The sequence below is a fragment of the Cetorhinus maximus genome, chromosome 2, assembly GCF_964194155.1.
Source record: "Cetorhinus maximus chromosome 2, sCetMax3.hap1.1, whole genome shotgun sequence".
Classification (NCBI taxonomy): Eukaryota; Metazoa; Chordata; class Chondrichthyes; order Lamniformes; family Cetorhinidae; genus Cetorhinus; species Cetorhinus maximus.
The window spans coordinates 47,737,032-47,761,265 of NC_135880.1; the positions used below are offsets into that span (position 1 = coordinate 47,737,032).

Genomic DNA, 24,234 nt, shown 5'->3' on the forward strand with positions numbered 1-24,234 from the left:
GGAAGTCCAAAGCCATTGTTACACAATGGGGAAGTAGATGGGTTATTCATACCTGTTTACGATTAACTGGTTTCGGCAGCTATCTTTTGTTAAGTATTGAGCTCTTAGACAGTGGGTCTGGAAGTCCATTGATTTTGAGTTTTGGATAAGCCCACAAACAATAGAGGTGTGAATTCCACAGATGGTTTTCGTGGTACGTCCATTCAAAGAAAGGCATTCCATCCATGGTCATTTACATTTTAAAAACATTGCAGAAGCATGTTCAGACATGATCACAAAAGATTACCGGAACCTTGGCAGCCATCTTGGACAACATTTTTAACAATTTTTAAAAGTCCACATTGACTAAAGTCCATATCATGAAAGTTAGGAATATGATATCCTTACTGGGCATGAGTAGTGGGGGTGGTGGCATAATGGCACTGTCGCTAGACTAGTAATCCAGAGACCCAGAGTAATGCTCTGGAGACCCGGTTTCAAATGCCATTAAACCGTGTCAATTGTCTTAAAAACCCAACTGGTTCACTAATGACCTTGAAGGAAGGAAATCTGCCATCCTTACCTGGTCTGGCCTACATGTGAGTCCAGACCCACAGCAATGTGGTTTTCTCTTAAATGCCCTCTGAAATGGCCTAGCAAGGTGCTCAATTGTATCAAACCACTAAAAACAAGTCAATAAGGAAGGAACTTGACATCGACCTAGGCACCAGAAACGACAACTGCAAACCCAGCCCTGTCAACCCTGCAAAGTCCTCCTTACTAACATCTGCGGGCTTGTGCAAGAATTGGTAGAGCCGCCTCACAGACTAGTCAAGCAACAGCCCAACATAATCACAGTCTCAGAATCATACCTTACAGATTTTGTCCAAGACACCACCATCTCCAGTCTTGGGTAAGCCCTGTCCTATAGGCACTTCAGACCAGCAGAAGTGGCAACCCAGTGGTATACAGTCAGGAGGGAGGTGCCCTGAACATCGACTCCGGACCCCATGAAGTCTTATGCTATCAGGTCAAACACAGGTAAGGAAAGCTCCTGCTGATTATCACAAACCATCCCCCCTCAGCTGATAAAACAGTGCTCCTCCATGTTGAACACCAATTTGAGGGTGGTAAAGGCACAGAGTGTTATCTGGGTGGGGGACTTCAATGTCCATCACCAAGAGTGGCTCAGTAGCACCACAACAGACCGAGCTGGCCGAGTCCTAAATGACACAACTGCTAGACTGGGTCTGCAGCAGGTGGAGAGGAAACCAACAAGAGGGAAAAACATACTTGACCTCATCCTCATCAACCTGCCTGCCGCAGATGCATCTGTCCATGACAGTATCAAGAGGAGTGACCACTGCACAGTCTTTTTGGAGATGAAGTCCCGACTTCACCTGAAGGATACCCTCCATCATGTTGTGTGGCACTACCACCATGCTAAATGGGATAGATTTTGAACAGATCCAGCAACTCAAGACTAGGCATCCATGAGGTGCTGTGGGCCATCAGCAGCAGTAGAATTGTACTCAACCACAATCTGTAACCTCATGGCCCAGCATATCCCCCAATCTACCATTACCACCAAGCCAGGGGATAACCCTGGTTCAATGAAGAGTACAGGAGGGCATGCCAGGAGCAGCCCCAGGCATACCTAAAAATGAGGTGTCAACCCAGTGAAGCTACAACACAGGACTGCTTGCATGCTAAATAGCATAAGCAGCAAGCAATAGACAGAGCTATGCGATTCCACAGCCAACAGATCAGATATAAGCTCTGCAGTCTTGCCATATCCAGTCATGAATGGTAGTGGACAATTAAACAACTCACTGGAGGAGGAGGCTCCACAAATATCACCATCCTCAATGATAGGGGAGCCCAGCACATCGGTGCAAAAGATAAGGCTAAAGCATTTGCAAGAATCTTCAGCCAGAAGTGCCGAGTGGATGATCCATCTTGGCCTCTTCCAGAGGTCCCCAGCATCAAAGATGCCAGGCTTCAGCCAATTCGATTGACTCCACATGATATTAAGAAACAACTGAAGGCACTGGATACTGCAAAGGCTATGTGCCCTGACAATATTCAGGCAATAGTACTGAATACTTGTGCTCCAGAACTTGCCACGCCCCTAGCCAAGCTGTTCCAGTACAGCTACAACACTGGCTATGTGGAAAATTGCCCAGGTCTGTCCTCTGCACAAAAGCAGGACAAATACAACCCAGCCAATTACCACCCCATCAGTCCACTCTCTATCATCAGTAAAGTGATGGAAGGGGTCATCAACAGTGGTAGCAAGCAGCACTTGCTTAGCAATAATCTGCTCACTGACGCTCAGTTTGGGTTCTGCCAGGGTCACTCAGCTCCTGACCTCATTACAGCCTTAGCTGAAACATGGACAAAAGTGCTGAACTCCAGAGGTAAGAATGACTGGCCATGACATCAAGGCAACATTTGACCCAGCGTGGCATCAAGGAGTCCTAGCAAAACTGGAGTCGATGAGAATCAGGAGGAAAATCTCTTTGCTGGTTGGAGTCATACCTAGCACAAAGGAAGATGGTTGTGGCTGTTGGAGGTCAATCATCTCAGTTCCAGGACTTCACTGCAGGAGTTCCTCAGGGTAGTGTCCTCAACCCAACCATCTTCAGCTGCGTCATCAATGACCTTCCTTCCATCATCAGGCCAGAAGTGGGGATGTTCGCTAATGATTGCGCAATGCTCAGCACCATTCAGATACTGAAGCAGTCCATGTCCAAATGCAGCAAGACCTGGGTAATATCCAGGCTTGGGCTGACAAGTGGCAAGGAACATTCACATCACACAAGTGCCAGGCAATGACCATCTCCAACAAGAAAGAATCTAACCATCGCCCCTGGAGATTTCAGGACACTACCATCACTGAATCCCCCACTATCAACATCCTGGGATTTACCATTGACCAGAAGCTGAACTAGGCTAGCCATATAATTACTGTAGCTACAAAAGCTGGTCACAGGCTAGGAATCTTGCAGTGAGTAACTCACATTCTGACTCCCCGAAGCCCGTCCACCATCTACAAGGCACAAGCCAGGAGCGTGATGAAATACTCTCCACTTGCCTGGATGAGTGCAGCTCCAACAACACTCAAGAAACTTGACTCCATGCAGGACAAAGCTGCCCACTTGATTGGCACCATATCCACAAACATTCACTCCCTCCACCACTGACGCACAGTGGCAACAGTGTGTACCATCTACAAGATGCACTGCAGGAACTCACCAAGACGCCTTAGACAGCAATTTCCAAACACTCAATTGTTATCATCTAGAAGGACAAGGGCAGCAGACACATGGGAACACCACTACCTGGAAGTTCCCCTTCAAACCACTCACCATCTTGACTTGGAACTGTATCGCCGTTCCTTGACAATTGCTGGGTCAAAATCCTGGAACACCCTCCCTAACAGCACTCTGGGTGTACTACACCACATGGACTGCAGCATTTCAAGAAGGCAGCTCACCACCACCTTCACAGGTGCAATTAGGAATGGGCAATAAATGCTGGTCTAACCAGCAAATCCCACATCCCATGAATGAATTAAAAAAATGACACATTTAGATGTAAGTTTCACATATAATAATGTGGGTTGCGCATATCTGCAGTAAGATCTCTTTATCTCATCTAAAACTGCCCATCGAAAAATCAGTGTAGGACACGAATGGGGGCCTGACTTAACAATCCACACAGTCAAGGAGGAGGAGGGGCATCAAAGATGGTGGATTTCGAGCTCAGAAAGAATGAGGCAGGAAGGCAAAGAAACTTCAATAAAAGAGAGACACAATAAAGATTTAAATAGAGAGAGTGCAATCCAAATGAGACAACAATCTTTCTCCTACACTCTCCTCCAGGAATATGAAGAAGAGAGTCTCACAGTAGGAAAGCAATATAGAGTTTTGACATGATTGTGCTCTATGAATAGTTTAAAGCAGTTAAGCAAGAAATAATTGACGCCAAATAGGGAACCAAGTTTCTTGGAACTTTAGCAAAGGAAAAGTCATGGGCCGGAATTTTACCTTTGGCGGGCGTGTGCAATCGGGCCCAGGAGCGTTTGGGAAACGGGCCCCTCACTGCAATCGGCCCCCGACCACGATTTCACGCTGGCTGGCCAATTAATGCCCAGCCAACGTGAAACTTGCGCTGAAAAGCTCAGCACTGCCAGGGTGGGGGAGGGAAGAGGGTGGGCGATGATGTTTCCATGGGCGTGGGTGAGCGTTGAGTGAAAGCTCCCTGAAGGCAGACAGGGAGCTGCAGACCTGAAATGATTAAATAAACGTTTAAAAAGCTGCAAAAAATTGTCCAAGCATCACAATCAAGCACCTGGAAATATAGCTGATAAAAGTGCTGTCCACAGATATTTACTTTTATTTATTTCATAGTGGAAATTTCATACCGCCCTTGGATGAGGTTTGATGAAAAATGCAAAGGCCACCTTGCCGATTCGCCTGTCCGCTAACCATAAGGTTGGACGGGCCACGAAAAATCAGAGTCAATTGCACCGTTAATGGGCTTAATTGCCCTCTTAATTGTCGGTGGGCCACTTCCGACTTTTGCGTGCTCCCGTGATTTTACGCCCGATAAGGTTGGGTGCATGCCTGCTCGCAGGACATAAAATTCTGCCCATGGGAATTCCTTTGCAATCAGAGCAGATAGAGGAAATTAACTAATGAGGAGCTGTTTGACTTGCAAATGATAAGCAATAATCGTAAGCCCAAAGTTGCAATTCAGCCCTGGAGGCATCAGTCAACTGAGGGCTGGAAAATGGGAGTAACAAGGCTACCTGCAGATTCCACTCTGTTTTTTTCAATTCAACCATTTGCCAACAATGCTGCTGTGTACAGCTGATACCTCAAGTCATTAGACATCTCTGCTGGGCCACTACATCAACCTCTGCTGGCTGATAGTTGACTCTACTCCTCAGTCCTCCATTTTCACAGGACAACATCTAGCAGTGTTTCTGCTGACATGTTTCCCTTTAAACAGCTCCAGGATCCACTCCTGCAACCAGTCACTGGCTTGTGGGCACTGCAAGATCATTCCACACTGTCTATACCAACCTATCCCTGCTTCTATGCCTATGCTACTTTCCTGACACCATCCCAGGCTTCAATCCCACTGCACTCTGTGCCTCTCTTGGCATTCTCCAAAAGGCCCATCAAGGCATCACTCTTTGCCTCCTTACAAGCAATAATCCTAACTGTCCCAGCTTCCTCCCTTATCTACCTTCTCGCCCAGCACACCAGCTTGCAGAAACCTGCTAGAACTTCTTCCCTGTCACAACCTTCACTTGCCAATGGATCAACCATCACTGCCCATCTCATCATTTCCCTTCAGAATGTCCATTCATTCACAACAAGGACCTTGTCATCCACAACCTTATTGTAATGATTTCATTGACCTAACAACTTTGACTAAAATGTGAATCACAAATGCTGACATTGTGCTCCTTACTAGAACCTCCTTGCCAGGCTACACTATCCACAACCTAGCCTGCCCAAATTAGTACAGTGGCAGCATGACTTTCAACACCAAATCATACTTTGATTTGTACCCTGACTCCTCTGGTACCTCATTCTCCCGAGAGCACCTCAACTTGTTCCACCCTTCTCCTGTCCCACCTGAGTCTCTCACCATGATATTTTCCCTTCTTTCATCTTGAGTTTTGCACTGAGTTTTGCAATGCCTAATTGTTGATGATTTCTTCCTATCTCAGTTTCTTGTCCTGCTACGGCCTCCATCTTCATCCATTCAAGTCCAAGAGGTGCAGACTTGAGCTTACCTGGCACATAACTGGTTTAGCCCTTCATCAACAGACCCAGCTGAATCATATCAAACACAGGCAGACTGTAAGGAAAACAAAAAATGCTGGAAAAACTCAGCAGCTCTGACAGCATCTGAGAGAGAGACAGAGATAACGTTTCGAGTCCGTATGACTCTCCTTCAGATCTAAAGGGAGGTAGAGATGTGGTGAAATATAGACTGATTAAGTGGGGTGGAACCGGTGAAGCTGGGTAGAAGGCCAGCGATAGGTGGAGTCAAAGGAGAGATGACAAAAGACATCATAAACAAAAGGTCAATGAGTTGTTAATGGTGGTTGTACTGGCTAAAGGAGGTGCTAATGGCGACATTAAGAAAACAAAATGTGATAATGGCCGGACCAGGGTAAGCACTCTGGAAAGTGACAGATGGCCCTAGTGGGGGTGGGGCGGGGGAAGAAAGATCGAAAATAGGCTAAAAGCTGGGATAAAACAATGAATCAAGATGGAAATAAATTTTAAAAATAATAATAATAAAAATAAGTGGGGAAAAAATGAATGAAAATTAAAAAATAAAAATGAAAATGGAAAAAAGGGAGATGAAAAAAGGGGGGGGTGGGGATGGAGGAGACATGAACTCTCACCTCCATCCCCACCCCCCTGTTTTCATTCCCCTTTTTTCCATATTCATTTTTTAAAAAATGTTCATTAATTTTTTCCCCACTTATTTTCATTATTATTATTTTTTAAATTCATTCCCATCTTCATTCATTGTTTTATCCCCAACTTTTAGCCTATTTTTGATCTTTCTTCCCCCACCCCACCCCCACTAGGGCTATCTGTCACTTTCTAGGGTGCTTACCCTGGTCTGGCCGTTATCACATTTCGATTTCTTAATGTCACCATTAGCACCTCCTTCAGCCAGTACAACCACCATTAACAACTCTTTGACCTTTTGTTTATGACGTCTTTTGCCATCTCTCCTTTGCCTCCACCTATCGCTGGCCTTCTATCCAGCTTCACCGGTTCCACCCCTCCTTAATCAGTACATATTTCACCACACCTCTACCTCCCTTTAGATCTGAAGAAGAGTCATACGGACTCAAAATGTTATCTCCGTCTGTCTCTCCACAGATGCTGTAAGACCTGCTGAGTTTTTTCAGCATTATTTGTTTTCGTTTCAGATTTCCAGCATCCTCAGTATTTTGCCTTTATTATACCAGCAGACTATAATTTGCTTTGCTAAAGCCATCCACCACTCCAGGATCATTCTGGAGGGTAAAGATAACCTAGGCGCCACTTTCCTTACTGTCAACTGCCTCCTTAAACCCCTCTCCTCTGCCTTGTCTGCTTTCATCTTCAGTAACAAGTAGACTTTTTAATCTCCATCTAGTCAGCTGCCTCTGCTGCATTCCTTACAACCTTGCCATCAAGCTAAACTTCTCTGCAGTGTCTCTACTACCCTATCATGGAACTTGTGTCTTTCTCTTATTTCACTCCTATGTCCCCATTTCCCCTCTCCAAGCACATCAACATCCATGAAACCGACCTCCTGCTCCCTTGACCGCATTCCTGCTAAACTGTTGACCATCATTCCTTCCCCAGTGCTACAACAGCATTTTTATAGTGAATTGAATGTAAAATTAAATTCCAAGTTGCTTCATGGAGATGTAGACAGGAAAAAACAGTGGATACCAACTTAAAATTGGAAAGGGAGATGGAGCGGCAGAGGAGTTTAAGAAGGAATTTCCAGAGTGTGCAGCCTTGGTGGGGGAAGACACAGCCACCAATGGCACTTTTCCCTTCCTTTCAAAACTACAGTCATCAATCCCCTGATCAAAAGACCTACCCTTGAATCCTTAGTTATTGCCAGCTACCACTCCTAACTCCCTTTCCTTCCCAAAGTCTGACAATGTGTTGTCACCTCCCAAACCAGTGCCCATCTTTTCTTCAACTCCATGCTTAAATCTCCAATTAGGTTTACATCCCTGCCACTAGCCTTAAGTAAGGTCATAGGTGATGTCTTCTGTGGCAGTGACCATGGCTTGTTATCTCTCCTTATCATCTCTGCAGTCTTTGACATGGTTGCCCATATGAAGTTCCTCCTATGCTGCTCTTCAATGTCCAGCTCAGTAGGGCTGTTCTTGGGTCATTCCACTCTTACCTATACAATCAGAGTGAGAGCATCTCTAGCAATAATTTCCTTTCCCATGCTCAGATTGTTATTTCCAGTTTCTCCAAGGATATATCCTTGGCACCCTCCTCTTCCTCCTCTATATGTTGCGCCAGGGCAACATCATCAGTAGGCATTGGGTCAACTTTCACAAGTACACATTTGACACCCACCTCTATTTTTTTTGTGCCTTCCACTCTCTTTGGTAAACTGCTCATCTGGCATTCAGTCTTGAATGAGCCACTGTTTCTTCCAGTTAAATACTGGGAATACTGAAGCCATGTTCTTCAGCTCTTGCAACAAGCTCCATACCCTAGCCACCATTTCTATCCCATATAGCCTCCCCAGACACAGCCTCCAACTAAACCACATTAGCCAGAAACCTCAGCATCCTACTCAACCCTGGGCTGAATTTCTGACCCCATAACCACTCCATCACAAAAACTATCTACTTTCACTTCTCTACATCGGCTGCCTCCACCCCTGAGTCTGCAACTGGGGAGCAGGATGAAAATGTTGGCTAGGGTCTGGAACGTGCGGCAAGAACTGATGAATATGGCTTTGGTGTTCCGAGTTTTTAATTCTCTCCCATGCTTTTGCCAGCTCCAGACTTAATTCATCCAATGATCTCTTGACTGGCTTTTCGTCTTCCACCTTCCGTTCATGTTGGCTCCTACAAAACTCCTAACTGGCTACACATATGCTATCCTGCACCAAGTTCCACTCACAGTCCCGCGACACCATCATTTTGAAATGCTCAACGTAGTGTTTAATTTCCTTCCTAGTTTTAGCACTCTCCCCAGACTTATAACCACTTCAGAGCTCTTTATTCCTCTGAATCTGGCCTCTTGCACATTCCCCAAACACTCTTTGACCCACCACCGGCAGTCATGCCTTCAATCATCTACTGCATGATCTGGAATTCCTTCCAAGTAACCTTCAATCTCCTTCTTGCACCTTTAAGTATCTCCTTAAAACCCACTTCGTCATTCCTCCTAATATTCAGGGGGAGATCGTAGCATACTAGTAATGTCACTGGACTAGAAATCCGGAGGCCCAGGCTAATGCTCTGGGGACACAGGATCAAATCTCACCATGGTAGCTGGTGGAATTTGAATTCATTTAAAAAACTGGAATCGAAGCTAATAGTGAGCATGAAACTATCATTCATTGTCGTGAAAACCGACCTGGTTTGCTAATGTCCTTTAGGGAAAAAAATCTGCCATCCTTACCTGATCTGGCCTACGTGTGACTCCAGACTTACAGCAATGTGGTTGACTCTTAATTACCCTCAGAAATGGCCTAGCCAGCCATTCAGATCAAGGGCGATTAGGGATGTGCAACAAATGCTGGCCTTGCCAGTGACGCCCACATCCCATGGAAGAATATATTTTAAAAATTCCATTCTTTGGCTCAGTGATCATTTTTTACATTTCACATCTGATGAGCACCTTGAGATGTTTACCTATATTAAAGTACTATATTAATGCAAGTTGTTGCACAAGTGGATCTTCTTTGCCACACCCGTACATCAAAGGCATGTCTCTGGGAATTTCTAACAATATTCCACATTTTACATCCATGTTTCCCTGCATTACAGCTGTGACTGCACACCAAATGGGTCACTAACTGTGAATCACTTTAGAATGCCCTGTAGTCATGAAAGATGCTACATAAATACATATTAGATTGTTCTTTCTTCCAAGAGTGTAGAAGCACTGACCAGCTGAGAGCTCGAGAGCTTCACCACATGGACTGCAATGGTTTATGAAAAAGACTCACCACCACCCTCTCAAGAAAATTAGGGATGGGCAATAAATGCTGGCCTTGCCAGAAACACCCACATCTGGAGAATGATTTTTTTTAAATGATCAATTCCAAAGGGGATTGATTATCTTATGCTTAGCGTTATGGCTGTCACTTACTTGTTGGGTGGCAAGGGCCTAGGGTCAACCTATTTCCACCTAGCGAATTGGGGCAGGTACCTCTGATGTGCTCTTACATTGCAGGTCACCCACCCCACACAGACTCTGTCCTCAAAATTTGAGGCAGGATTGACATTCTTCAATTCAGGGTCCATGCCACCTTACCACTGCAGAACCACTGAATTTTATCCCAAATACCCTTAACAAATTGAAAGATTTTCACCAAAGTGCAAACTCGATACCACATTAAGCGTCTATATCACTGAGATCACAGCCTTAAACTGAACAGTGATTGTTGATGAATCTGTTGTGAGCAATAATTCATTTTGTTTAAATTCATTGATTGAAGTATGTAACTAGTTAGATAACTTCAACATTTAGCCGCCTTGTCATAGTCATGGAGCCATGGAGTCATAGAAGTCTACAGCACAAAACAAGGCCCTTCGGCCCATCGAGTCTGCACCAGTCAAACAAGTACCTAACTATTCTAATCCCATTTTCCAACACTAGGCCCATAGCCTTGTATGCCATGGCATCGCAAGTGCACATCCAAATACTTCTTAAATGTTATGAGGGTTTCTGCGTCCACCACCCTTTCAGGCAGTGAGTTCCAGATTCCCACCACCCTCTGGGTGAAAAAACTCTTCATCACATCCCCTCTAGACCTCCTGCCACTTACCTTAAATCTATGCCTCCTGGTTATTGATCCCTCCACCAAGGGGAAAAGTTCCTTCCTGTCTACCCTATCTATGCCCCTCATAGTTTTATACACCTCAATCATCTCCCCCTTCAATCTCCTCTGCTCCAGAGAAAATAAACCCAGTCTATCCAATCTCTCCTTATAACTAAAACTCTCCAGCCCAGGCAACATCCTGGTAAATCTCCTCTGCACTCTCTCTACTGCAATCACATCCTCCCTATAATGCGGATTCCAGAACTGCACACAATACTCTAGCTGTGGCCTAACCAGCGTTTTATACAGTTCCAGCATAACCTCCCTGCTCTTATATTCTATGCCTCAGCTAATAAAGGCAAGTATCCCATATGCCTTCTTAACCACCTTATCTACCTGTCCCGCTACCTTAAGGAACCGATGGACATGCACACCAAGGTCCCTCTGATCCTCGGTACTTCCCAGAGTCCTACCATTCATCGTGTATTCCCATGCTTTGTTTGTCCTGCCCAAGTGCATCACCTCACACTTATCTGGATTAAATTCCATTTGCCACTGATCAGGCCATCTGACCAGCCCGTCTATATCCTCCTGTAATCTAAGGCTATCCTCCTCATTATTTACCGCCCCACCAATTTTCGTGTCATCCGCGAACATACTGATCAACCCTCCTACATTCAAGTCTAAATCGTTTATATATATATATCACAAACAGCAAGGGACCCAACACCGATCCCTGTGGAACCCCACTGGACACAGGCATCTAGTCATAGCCAGAGAGTGATGAATCTATGGAATTCATTGCCACAGAAGGCTGTGGAGGCCAGGTCATTGAGTGTATTTAAGACCGAAATAGATAGGTTCTTGATTGGTAAGGGGATCAAAGGTTACGGGGAGAAGGCAGGAGAATGGGGTTGAGAAACTTATCAGCCATGATTGAATGGCGGAGCAAACTCGATGGGCCAATTGGCCTAATTTCTGCTCCTATGTCTTATGGTCAGTCACAAAAACACCCCTCGATCATCACCTCTGCTTTCGGCCACTCAGCTAATTCTGGGTCCAATTTGCCAAATTGCCTTGGATCCCATGGGCTCTTACCTTCGTTATCAGTCTCCCATGTGGGACCTGATCAAAAGCCTTGCTGAAGTCCAAGTAGATGACGTCAAATGCATTGCCCTCATCTACACACCTGGTCACCTCTTCAAAAAATTCAATCAAATTGGTCAGACATGACCTCCCCTTACTGGTCCCCAAACCATGCTGAATGTCCTTGATTAATCCGTGCCTCTCCAAGTGTAAATTAATTCTGTCCCTCAGAATTGCTTCCAATAGTTTCTCCACCACTGAGGTTAGACTGACTGGCCTGTAGTTCCCTGGTTAATCCCTTCCTCCCTTCTTGAATAACGGTACCACATTGGCTGTCCTCCAGTCCTCTGGCACCTCTCCTGTGGCCAGAGAGGTATTGAAAATTATTGCCAGTCCCCTGCTATCTCCTCCCTTGCCTCACTCAACAGCCTGGGATAACATTTCATCCGGGCCTGGAGATTTATCTACTTTTATGCCTGCCGGACCACTTCGAACCTCCTTCCTTTCTATGCTAATTTCTCTAATTATATCACAGTCCTTCAGCCTGATTTCCATACCCACGTCATCCCTCTCACTTGTGAACACTGACACAAAGTATTCAAATGTATAATTGATTACCTGTTGTGTAATAGTACCCCAGGGTCCTTGAAGTAGGCGTTCTTTGTAGCAATCATGAGCATTTTCCCAAATTTCTTTTAATGCAAGTGGTTTGCCATCTAGGATTTTAAAAAATGAAAAAGTTCTGAAGAATGAATTACAACATTAGGGTAATACTACACACAGTGTATTCTTTCTGTAAGGTCTTTTTCTCCACCTTTACTTTTAACAAAAAAAAAGCAGACATCTGTGAAAGTAACAAAAGCAAAAAACTTACAGATGCTGGAAAGCTGAAATAAAAACAGAAAATGCTGAAAATACTCAGCACGTCAGGTAGCATCTGTGGAAATAAAAAAAAGGGTTAATGTTTCAGGTCTTTGACCTTTCATCAGAACCATAAAAGAGAAATCAGTTGCCATCGATAGAAAAGCAGACCTTTTCAAACTTATTTCAGTGATTTAAAATCATAATTCAACTTCAGCATTTAGATTACAAAGACAAGCCGCTGTAGCTTCTTTCTTATGATGCAACCTAAGATCCAATTCCACACCCCCAATAGTGAATAATAGCCACAAAAGCTGCATTACAGACATACATGATCCTCCTTGATGAGCCACTGAGAACAATGAATCACAGGAATTGCTGGATGACTGAAAGAGCTTGAACAGGCAATAGGAATAGGTGGAAAAATAGCTGCAAGGCAACAACATGCAGCAGATGTCTGGACAGAAAAATATTGGAGATGGTACAAGATTTGCAGTATAAATTTAAACAGTAGAGAACAAGGCGGTCACACCAAAATTTTCCCATGTGCACTCTGGCTTATGATCTACGAATTGGGCACTTCAGAGTTGACAATTGAACTGGAGAAGTCATGGGGTGGAACACCATTTATGAATTAAGAGAATTACTTGGAATTTACAGCATAGAAACAGGCCATTTGGTCCAACATGCCCATACTACTGCCTATACTTCACATGTGTCTCCTCTCAACTTACTTCAACGTACCTTATCAGCACATTGTTCCATTCCAATTGAAGAAAACGCATAAGCCCAGAGGCCTTGAATATTTTATTATGAAGTCAAATGGATTCTCATGTGTGAATGTAAGGGATAAGATTAAGTGGGTTGGCATGGAAGGGAACAAGGTGAGTGGGGTGGAGGAAAATGAAAGAGGTAGAGTGAAGCAGGCTGAGAGAGATGGAGTATAGGATGATGATACCAGTAAGTCAAGGTCCAAACAAGCCCATGGTGTTGTAGTCTCTTTTTTTTTTATTTCATTCATGGGATGTGGGCACCCCTGGCTGGGCTAGCATTTATTGTCCATCCCTAATTGCCCTTGAGAAGGTGGTGGTGAGCAGTTCATGTGGTGATGGCAATCTCCCCCTCCTCTGAGGTAGCAATGGTAACTGTGACGAGGAAACTATCCATTCTGGAGGGTCTGGCAGGAGAACCCTGGGCCCACTGGATTGATGCTGCAAAACAGCAAGGGGCGGACCGTGAGCTCAAAGCACTTTTTAAACCTTAGGAAACACATTTAGTACTGAGAGCCGAGCGGGTCCGGGATATCTGTGTATCAACTTCGTGCAGGCAGAACAGACAAGTGTAACTCTGAGTGACTGGTGCGTTCTGAGTGCAAGAAAAACCAGGTGGTGATGCAGCTGTGCTGGGAAGGCGAGTTGCAGCTTCAAACTTTGCTGTGTTTCGGCTCCTTTCTGCTTGTTGTACAGGCTCCTTACTCCAAGCTGGAAACTCTGCTTCGCAGGCACTGGACCAAAAGTGGGGCTGATTGCATTGTGTTAAAATGAGGTCACATTGGGAAATAGTTTGAGAAGCACTCGTGTAGAGGGTACAGATTAGGTAAGAACATGAGATAACCGCAGGTGTCTTCAGATGTATACTATGAATGCACTGGGATTAACAGGCATTAAAGAACATTTATAAAGGACACATTCCAACGTTCTTCCATAATCCAGAAAATTCTGAAATCCAGAAATGTCTTGGTCCCAAGGATTCCAGACTGGAGAGATTACAGTGTATATTGTTTTTGACTGCAAGCATTGTATAGCCTAGTATTAAATGGAAGCATACAGGGAGGCAACATGCGAGGAGAAGACTTACTTGGGGAAGCAGGCAGCAAGAAGATATGGAAAGTAAGTTAGAGAGGTTTACTGCAGGAGTGTATTTTGGCAAGGAAAGTGTGCATTTAAAGAAAATAAGGCAAATTGGGTAGTACAGGAGAGGAGGCACTGGTGAGTGCCACAATGAGTACAGTGACAGACTCTTAGGTTGAAACGGTAGGTGGAATCGTCCCAGATTTGCATTAAGTGAGGTAGCGGCCAGGTAAAAAGACATTTTACCTGCCACATGCAATGGCAGCTTTTCACACTGTATTGTCCCAAATCCGCCACATTAATTATGCATTGCTGGGATACACGCCATTTCAATGGCGGGCAGGCTCGAATTCGCCTGCCACACCGTCACCTCGCCATTTCAACACGTCAGGCACCATATTTAAAGCCACACTCAATGCTTCCAGCCCAGGACTGCAGCAAAAGAGACATGGCCTTGAAAGGCAAGGCAACTGCAGCCCTCAAGCACCCTTTGGACGCTGTGGAGGCCTGCTGTGATATCCTCTAAACCTGCTCTGCCGCAGGAGGGGCAGCACTCCAACTTGGGAGGCAATGGCAGAGGTGATTAGTGCCAATGTTGCACTGAGGAGGTTGGCCATCCAATGCAGATAGAGGATGAATGATCTCATCCCAATAGCCAGGGTATGGCAACAATCTCATCACTCTAAACTCTCACACTCAAGCCCATCATACATTCACTGGCATCTCACTCACTGCCGGCTCAAGGGACATCACCACCCACTCTCACACACACACCCTCACATCTCCATCTGGCCTCATCTCCTCTGGAGACTGCCTCCTCAGCCCTCACCATCTTGAAGCCACTTGCACAGATCAACATGTGCCCCCACATACACCCTGGGATACCCTCCTTCCCCAGTACAGCTCTCGTCCTGCAGCCTCTTCCCTTGCCTGAGGCCACTTCTCCCCCTTCCCCAAGCATGACCTTGCCCTGCAGCCATTGAAAAGCTGAACACATATGACTGATCTGGTAGAGAGAGACCTGCCCGTGAACCCCCCACTAAAAGTGATGTGGTGCTGTCTGTGAAGCCTGGCGCTGGCTGACTGTGGGTGCTGATGAAGCAAGGTAGTCAAACAAACTTTGAAGTCCCGAGTGAGTGAAGTGCAACCCGCTAAGTGCACGCCTTAGGCTGTTGTGAATCAAGTCGGCACATTTTGCTGATCCAGCAAGGGTAGGGGGGGAGGGTACAAGTCTGGCGGGCTGGCCTTATAATGATATGCTGATGTATTACAATGAGGTTCCCAACGTCCGATGGTGGGGAACACAGCCCGCCATCAGCAGACAGCACAGACCATTGCAAATGGGTTTCACAGCATCGTGAAGCCTATTTTTGGCCTTCTCGCCATATCATCTGTTCACGCCACTAAACATAAGAACATAAGAAATAGGAACAGGATTAGACCATTCGGCCCCTCGAGCCTGCTCCGCCATTCAATAAAATCATGGCTGATCTCCTTGTGTTTCGATTTCCACATTGTCATCTAATCTTGATAACCTTTGATTCCCTTGCCTAACAAGAATCTATCACCTCTGCCATAAAAATATTCAATGACTCGGCCTCCACCACCTTCTGAGGCAGAGAATTACAACATCACACAACTCTCTGAGAGAAAAAAATTTATCCTCATCTCTGTCCTAAAAGGGCGACCCCTAATTTTAGAACATGCCCTACACCGGCGGGCATGGAAAATCCCGGCCAGTGGAAGGACGCAAGCCCATTCAGCTGGGATGAAAGTCATTGGGATGGGTTGATGGGGGAGGGGCGGGTAGGTGGAGAGAAGGAATTCAAAAGGGAAGCAGCGAAAAGTAGAGCCAAGGAGCAAGACAGGCCAAGAGAATTTTTTAAGGGAATACGGCAAAAGGGGAAGGATGTTTAAAAGCCAGAGGCAACAGGGATAGAGGCAGAAAAGCTTGGGTCCAAGGTGTCAGCCATGACATGTAACATTAAAGGCAAAAGAGACAGAGATTAAAACATTAGACATTCCATTGACATTGAGTTTGACATACCTGAGTAACAAGCTCTGAAATACAGCACAGGTGCCTGATAACTGCTGGAGTAGACAACATGGTACTCGTACCGAATTAATTCGGGTGTTGTGACCTGGGCTTCCTCAGTGTCATTGCTAACATTTTCCATATTAACCTAAAATAAAAATAAAGCATGCATAACTTTATACTTGGTCATTATTATTAAAATTCCCAGTTTTCAGGGTTAAAATGTCACCAACACAAAATTTTGCAATATTTACCTTACAAACACCAGAAAATTACATGAAAGAATTCACATTCTGACCAAAAGCTCCACTTAAGTCCATCAAGCTGCTTTTAAAAAATAACATAATTGTAGGTGACAATTGGTTTAGAAATTGATGACCAAAATGTTCATGCTCACATTTTCTTTCGACGGGTTAATTATGCATCCACTCTTTTTACTTCCTTTGTATGACAGCAAAAACATGATCTTCAGTGACCAAAAAACATATGGGGCAGAATAATATGCAGTCGCGGGGGCAGGGGTTGGGGGCAGACCCCCAGAAACCACGGCGGTGTGGAGTTGACACGTTCCACGCCGACCCAGCCCCGCAGCAATAAAGCACTGTGGGGTTCATTAATGAGGGCTGAGCGGGACATCCCTCTGGAGCTGTCAGGAAGGTGCCAGTGGCAGCTGCCGGGGCTGCAAGAGAGGCGTGGATCCCAAGGCCCCAGATCCCTGCAGCAGGTAGGTCCGGGGTCTCAACTTGGAAGGTTTAGGGAGTGGCGCCGTGGGGGGTAGAAGGTGGGCTTAAGGGAGGGAGCAGTTAGGAAGGAAGGTGATGTTCAGTCTAAGGGCAGGCCCCAAAGTGCGACCCCACCACCCCACCCTTTCACCATTTCAGGTTAAAAATCGAGCTTCATTCTCCCACCCTGTTGCCCACGCCAAATGTGTTATAGGGTGGACAGCATATTATCACGGTCAACAGACTTGATAACAAGCCTAATTGACCCTTACTTGTTGATTTCGATATGGCGGGCTAGCTGCCAATTTCGGCACCCAACTACCCCCCATATTATGGAGGCGAGCTTGGGGGGTGGTCAGGAAGGTAGTGAGATGAGCGCCCACACCAGTTTACGTGCACCCCCCTCCACGGGAAACACGCCCGCTGAGGGCACGTAAAATTCAACCCACTGAATTTGGTGAAACACCAAAATCTGAAAAGCCAAAAACGAAAACCTAGAAAGCCTAACGATAGAAGTAAATGGTTTTCTTTTAAAAAGGTACAGCAATTGTAGTTTAGTTATGGATAGGGTGGGAGATTTTGGGATAATTTCTCCCTTTGTTCCCCCTCTCAACTAACTTGGTAATATAGAGCTGAATCTTACCTATGTTGGGCGGGCTGGGCGGGAACGGGCACAGAGCCAATCGTCACCTGCGATCGGCTGCGCTCCGCCATTTTACGTGGGCAGGCCAATTAAGGCCCACCCAGCATAATACACGGCCGGTAGCGCTCAGCCTTGCGGGCGGGAGGAGGAGGGAGGAGGGAGGAGGGAGAGTTGGGACCTGCGCTCTTTCGCGCATGTGCGCGATAGGGCACAGCAATCTCCCTGAGGCAGCTCCGTGCCTCAGGGAGATTAAGTTGATAATGAAACTTCTCAATAAATGACCTAAATAATTATTTAAACATGTCCCCTCAAGTGACAGTGTTGATGACATGTTTGGTCATTGTGCAAAATGGCCTTAATGCGCGCCCGCCGATCGCAACATCGAAATGACGCGCGATGACGTCGGGACGCACGGCAACGTCATCTCACGTCATTTTACGTGATGGCGTGTCGGACCCACCCCCGCACACCAATGGCAATATCCTGGCCATGGTCATACCAAATATCCTCCGCCTCCCCGGGGTGGAATTTTCTTTGGGGGCATAATTAGGAAAATACACCCAAAATTAGGCCCATTTTGTCTCTATCAATTCACCTTTAAATTTTCTGCCAATCAAATTAACTAAAATTTAAAATGTAGCAGAATGAATCAGGGCCAGAGGAGAACATATAAACAGTACGAAAATTAAAATTTCAAGCCATCTAACATTTGTTCACGCACATTAGGCACACCATCTTTCGAACATGCAGTCATGGAAACCTTGCAATTTTTAATATGGTTCACACTAAAGCCATAAAAATGTGTTCAAAGAAACAGAATCACAGAAACACAGAATTGTTACGGTTCAGAAGGAGGCCATTTGGCCCATCGTGTCTGCACTGGCTCTCTTGAGCATTTTAACTTAGTGCCAATCTCCTGCCTTTTGATTCTATTTAAATAATCATCCAATGTTTTCTTCAATGCCTCAATCGAACCTGCTTCCACCACACTTCCGGGCAGTGCATTCCAAACCCTAACTACTCGCTGTGGGAAAAAGTCTTTTCTCACCTCGCGTTTGCTTCTTTTGCAAAGCACTTTAAAACTGTGCCCTCTGGTTCTCGATCCGTTTACGAGCAGGAACAGTTTCTCCCTATCTACTCTGTCCATGATTTTGAAAACTTCTATCAAGTCTCCTCTTAGCCTTCTCCTCTCCAAGGAAAACAGTCTCAACTTCTCCAATCTTTCCTCATAACTGAAGTGTCTCATCCCTGGGAACATTCTCATAAACATCTTCTGCACTCTCTCCGATGTGTTCAAATCCTTCCTATCACGTGGTGCCCAGAACTGTACACAATACTCCAGCTGAGGTCTAACCAGTGTCTTGATAAAAGGTTCATCAAAATCTCCCTGCTCTTATACTCTATGCCCCTATTAATGAAGCCTAGAATACTGTATACTTTAGAAACAGTGCTCTTTGTCTGTCCTGCCACCTTTAATCACTTATGTCCATATACACCCAGGCCTCTCTGCTCCTGCACATCCTTTATTTTATACTGTCTCTCCTTGTTGGTTGTATCAAAGTGCATCACCTCACACTTCTCTGCATTGAACTTCATCTGCCACCTATCTGCCCACTTCACCATTGTGTCAATGTCCTTTTGAAGTTCCACACTGTCCTCCTCACAGTTTACAATCCTCCTAAGTTTTGTGTCATCCGCAAACTTTGGAATTGTCCCCTGCACACCAAGCTCTAAATCATTTATATATATTAGGAAAAGCAAGGGTCTCAAAACCGGCCTCTGGGGAACTCCACTACAAACCTTCTTCCAGCCCGAAAAATACCCATTAACCATTACTGTTTCCTATCCCTCAGCCAATTTTGTATCCACATTGCTACTGCCCCTTTTACTCTATGACCTAAACTTTCCTCACAAGTCTGTTCTGTGGCACTGTATCAAGCACCTTTTGGAAGTCCATATACACCCATATACAACACATTAATGGCCATTAACCATCTCTGTTACCTCTTCAAAAGCTCCACCAAGTTAGTTAGCCATGATTTTCCTTTAACAAATCCATGCTGACTCTTCTGAATCAATCCACATTTTTCCATGTGACTATTAATTCTATCTCGAATAATTGTTTCAAGAAGTTCTCCCACCACCAAAGTTAAACTGACTGGTCTGTAATTGCAGGGCAGATCTTTACAACCTTTTTTGAACAAGGGCGTAATGTTTGCAATTCTCCAGTCCTCCGGCACCTCCCCCGAATCCAGGGGACATTGAAAGATTATTGCCAGTGCCTCTACAATTTCCAATCTCACTTCCTTCAATGTTCTTGGGAAATATAGTGCAGGTCTTAGTGAGGTTTAAATAAAAAGAACCATTGTCTCTAATTTATTAGACTGTTTGTCCGACATCCAGCAGAAATTTCCTCCAAATATATGGGGAAAACCAAGGTCATTGCTTTCAATTCATGCCACAAACTCCATTCCCCTTATCACTAACTTCATCCCTCTCCCTAGCTACTGTCTGAACACCTCCAATGTTAACTGCCCCACCACTGGTGGCCATGCCGCGAGAGTTCTAAACTCCGAAATTCCTTCCTTAAACCTCCCACCTCTCTCTCCTTCTTGAAGATGCTCCTTAAAACCCACCTCTTTGAGAAAGATTTTTGTCACCTGTCCTAATTTTTCCTTCTGGGGCTTGTTGTCAAACTTTATTTGACAATTTTCCTGTGAAGTGACTTGGGACGTTTTTCCACATGAAAATTGCATGCAAGTATATGCACGCAAGTTGCTGTTAAAAGAATTCACAGTAAAACACTGGAGAAATGACATTGTTTCATGCTGGGACTAAAATTCTGGACTTAAGTTTACATCCAATTTGAACCAGCGGAATTGCAGATTATTCGTTCATAGGGCTCTTTAGCCTGAGCTGGAACCATTACACTAAATCAGGATGTATTCAGTCATAGGGATTAATAGTTAGACATAAAAGAAATATTTAAGAAATTTGGGCGTGGCATTAAGTATATATTGCACCCAAGTTTGTTTGATCTTTTGTCCTGGGTACTTGATTTACATGCTGCTTATGCAGGTCTCTGTGCTCAAACACACAGGAAATTCCATCCCCTATTCTTTTTAGAAATGCAGTGTTGATTTTAGCTTTGTCTGTTTCACTTTAGTAACATGACTAAAGCTGCTTCAATGATAAATATATAAATATACACAATCCAATGGTATCGGTAAGCATTTCTTATATTTAAACAGTAAAGCAAAACTGAAGGACAAAGGGTAATTCACTGCACTCAGAAATTTGGCGTGTTTGGCTGCCTTTTTCTGCAGTCCCCCTCATTACAGGATATTCTTACAGTAGCACAGCAACAGAAATATACAATGGCCTGTGTACAATCTTTATCACCTCCTGCTCGGCCTCTATGTCCATATACCCCAAGTTTGGGTTCACTTTCCTTACTGGTGCCACACACTGTGGCATTGGTTTCAGTGAGCAATCCACAAACATTCCCAGATTCTTCTCCCCTATTGTGTCCTATAGCCTGTAGCAACAGAATAATTAAGTGGGATTCAAGCATGATAACTGGTGTGGTTTAACCAACAGCAGACTTTCAAGCGCTGTACGCAGGAATGTTAACAGCTGCCTGTCTGCAGTGGCAAAAACCTGGTAACCATTAGTAACTGGCTGGTTCAACTCAGTAGCAAGATGTGACTGAATCAGTATACCAATTTATAAACTTAAAACCAAACATCTGCTTCTATTCCTATTTGGGTACGAAAGGGCAATTTCAATGCAACTTTCCATAACCATTTTCACACACCTTTTTTTTTATTCATTCATGGGATGTGGGTGTCGCTGACTAGGCCAGCGTTTATTGCCCATCCCTAATTGCCCTTGTTCAGAGAGCATTTTTTTTAGAGTCAACTATATTGCTGTGGATCTGGAATCACATATAGGCCAGACCAGGTAAAGACAGCAGATTTCCTTCCCTAAGGACATTAGTGAACCAGGTGGGTTTTTACAACAATCGGCAATGGTTTCATGGTCATTATTAGCCTTTCAATTCCAGATTTTTATTGAATTCAAATTTCACCATCTGCCGTGGTGGGATTCAAACCCGGGTCCCCAGAGAATTACCCTGGGTCTCTGGAATACCAGTCCAGTCACAATGCCACTACACCTCCCCCCACAAAGGGCAAATCTAGCCAGCTGCTATGTTCCCAACATGGTCCCTCCCCAAATCCCATAATTACTTAAATAATTGGAGCTGGCATCTGTGACAATGGGCTCAACACAATGCCCAGTCTACACAGGCAGCAGTCATTTTGCGGTGCCCATGGGGTCATAGAAGTTATTCTGACAGGCAATAACAGGCAACAAAATTTATACTATTCCTCATTATAAGTAGGTCCTCAGGGACCTCAGTTAAATCCTCAGGGATTGATTATCATTTATCTTTTGATCTTGAGGGTTCAATCTCAGCCCATTATGGCACCCACACTTACACGTAGCACTAGGTGCCGCAGAGTCAATCATGGATGTACCTGGCAGCATTCTCTGGGTAATCATTCTCACCTCAACTCTGGAATTCCGATCTTGTTTGGGCCAAGTCTGTATTGAGATCTGGAGTTGAGCAAAGCTGGCAGAAGCTGAGTTGTCATTGATGGGCAAATTATTGGTGAATAGTTGCCACTTGATAGCCTAGCTGGCCCTTCTATCACTTTGTTAACGATTGGGAGTACGCTGGTGGGGTGATTAGCTAGGCTGGATTTGTCCTTTGTGGACAGGACATACCTGAGCAATTTTCCACACTTTTGCTAGGTAAATGCCAGTGTTGGATCTGCACAGCTTGGCTAAAGGTACGACTAGTTCTGGGTCATAGGTTTTCAAACCAGGATTTCATTTTTTGCAGTCTGCAGTTTTTGATATTGTCATGCCCAGTAAAGACATGTCATATTCCTAACTTTTAAGATACAAACTTTATTTGATGTGGGCTCTTTGAAATGCACCCTCTCTTTTAAAAAAAAAGAACAAAATACTGCGGGAAAGATGGCTGCCAAGGGTCAGCTGACCTGGTTTGTGTTTACAAGAACTAACTCTTGTCTCTGGAAAGTTATTAAAATGCAAATGTCATTGGGTAGAATCCCCCTACCCACCCCCAGTTTTGAAAAGGTATTCTGGATGTGAAATCAATTGTGAATTTACAGCTCCTATTGTCTGAGCATTTACAGAAACTCAAATATAATGGTGCCCCAGACACAGTGTCTTTAACACAAAACTTAACAAAGGGTGTTGAAAAACCAGTTTATCATAAGCAGCTGTGAACAGCCACCATTCATTCCCCAATTGTGTAGCATTGCTTTCTAATTTCAAATCGTTTATTTGAACAACATAAGCCTATAAGTGGCCATATGATCGAAACTGACTTCAGATATCACATCTTAAAATCCCAAGGATCATCCAGGGACAGCTCAGCCTTGAGACCAATAGGACACAAGAGGTACCATCCTCCAGCAAGAAGACAGAACTGTGCCTAACAACCAATCAACCAAAGCAGCGAGAGGGGGGCTTATTTGTTCCCACCTAAAAAACAATATATCTCTTTACCCAAGTCTCCACAGGCACTTGGTCCACTTGGCCGCAGCATCAGAGCCAGCAATACTTCCTCCCTAGTTGGACGGAGAACATGCCAATCAACAGAGTTCCCCTGAACACATTTCAGATATTTCCTCCTTTCCTTTTAAAATTATCCCAATCGGCATTTAGTTAATTAAAGTCCCCCAATATCTATATTCTATAGTTCTTGCACATCTCTGTGATTTCACTGTTCCTCTCTATTTGAAAGCCTAGAGAATAATCTCCAGCAGCATAATCATGCCCTTTTTGCTTCTCAATTCTCAACAAATGGATTTTGTCCTTACCCCCTCAAAGACATCCCCTTTCCAACATTACAATGTCTTCCCTAATCGCTACTGTTACCCCATCTCCTTTTTCTCACACCCCTATCTTTTCTGATCACTTTGCATCCATGAAAGCACTAGTTCTCACCATTTTTAAACTACATTTCTGTATTGCTACAACATTATATTCCCACACAGCTACTTGTACTTGGAGCTCACCAGACTTATTCACCACACTTTGCATTCGCCACCATGCATTCTAAACCTGTCTTTGTATTCCTCGTAACCCTTCTCAGCCTGCTCCTATCTAATAATGTGCTACTTCCTTTTCTAATAATATCTAACACTCTCACTTGTTTATGTACATTATTCCTCTTCTCTATTTCTATATGTTGGTCCCTAACCCCTGACAATTTAGTTTAAACCATCCCCAATTACACTAGTGAACCTCCCCATGATGACATTGGTCCCAGCCCTGCTGAGGTGCATCATGTCCATTTTGAATAGGTGCCTCTTGCCCCAGGGCTGGTCCTTATGTTCCAAGAATCTGAAGCCCTCCTTCCTATGAACAGCCACCATTTGTTCCCCCATTGTGTAG

At 44.6% G+C, this 24,234-nt stretch overlaps 1 protein-coding gene across 3 annotated transcripts in view; it reads right to left on the minus strand.

Annotated features, from left to right (window-relative positions):
- Positions 1-24,234, minus strand: part of atg10 (ATG10 autophagy related 10 homolog (S. cerevisiae)) — a 283,355-nt gene that overhangs the window by 65,929 nt on the left and 193,192 nt on the right. For all 3 annotated transcript variants that reach the window (XM_078564572.1, XM_078564566.1, XM_078564578.1), the window contains 2 exons: positions 16,387-16,522; positions 12,247-12,344 (listed from right to left, as the gene is read on the minus strand). In XM_078564572.1, the coding sequence (XP_078420698.1) occupies positions 12,247-12,344; positions 16,387-16,522 (234 nt within the window). The remainder of the gene's footprint in view (positions 1-12,246; positions 12,345-16,386; positions 16,523-24,234) is intronic.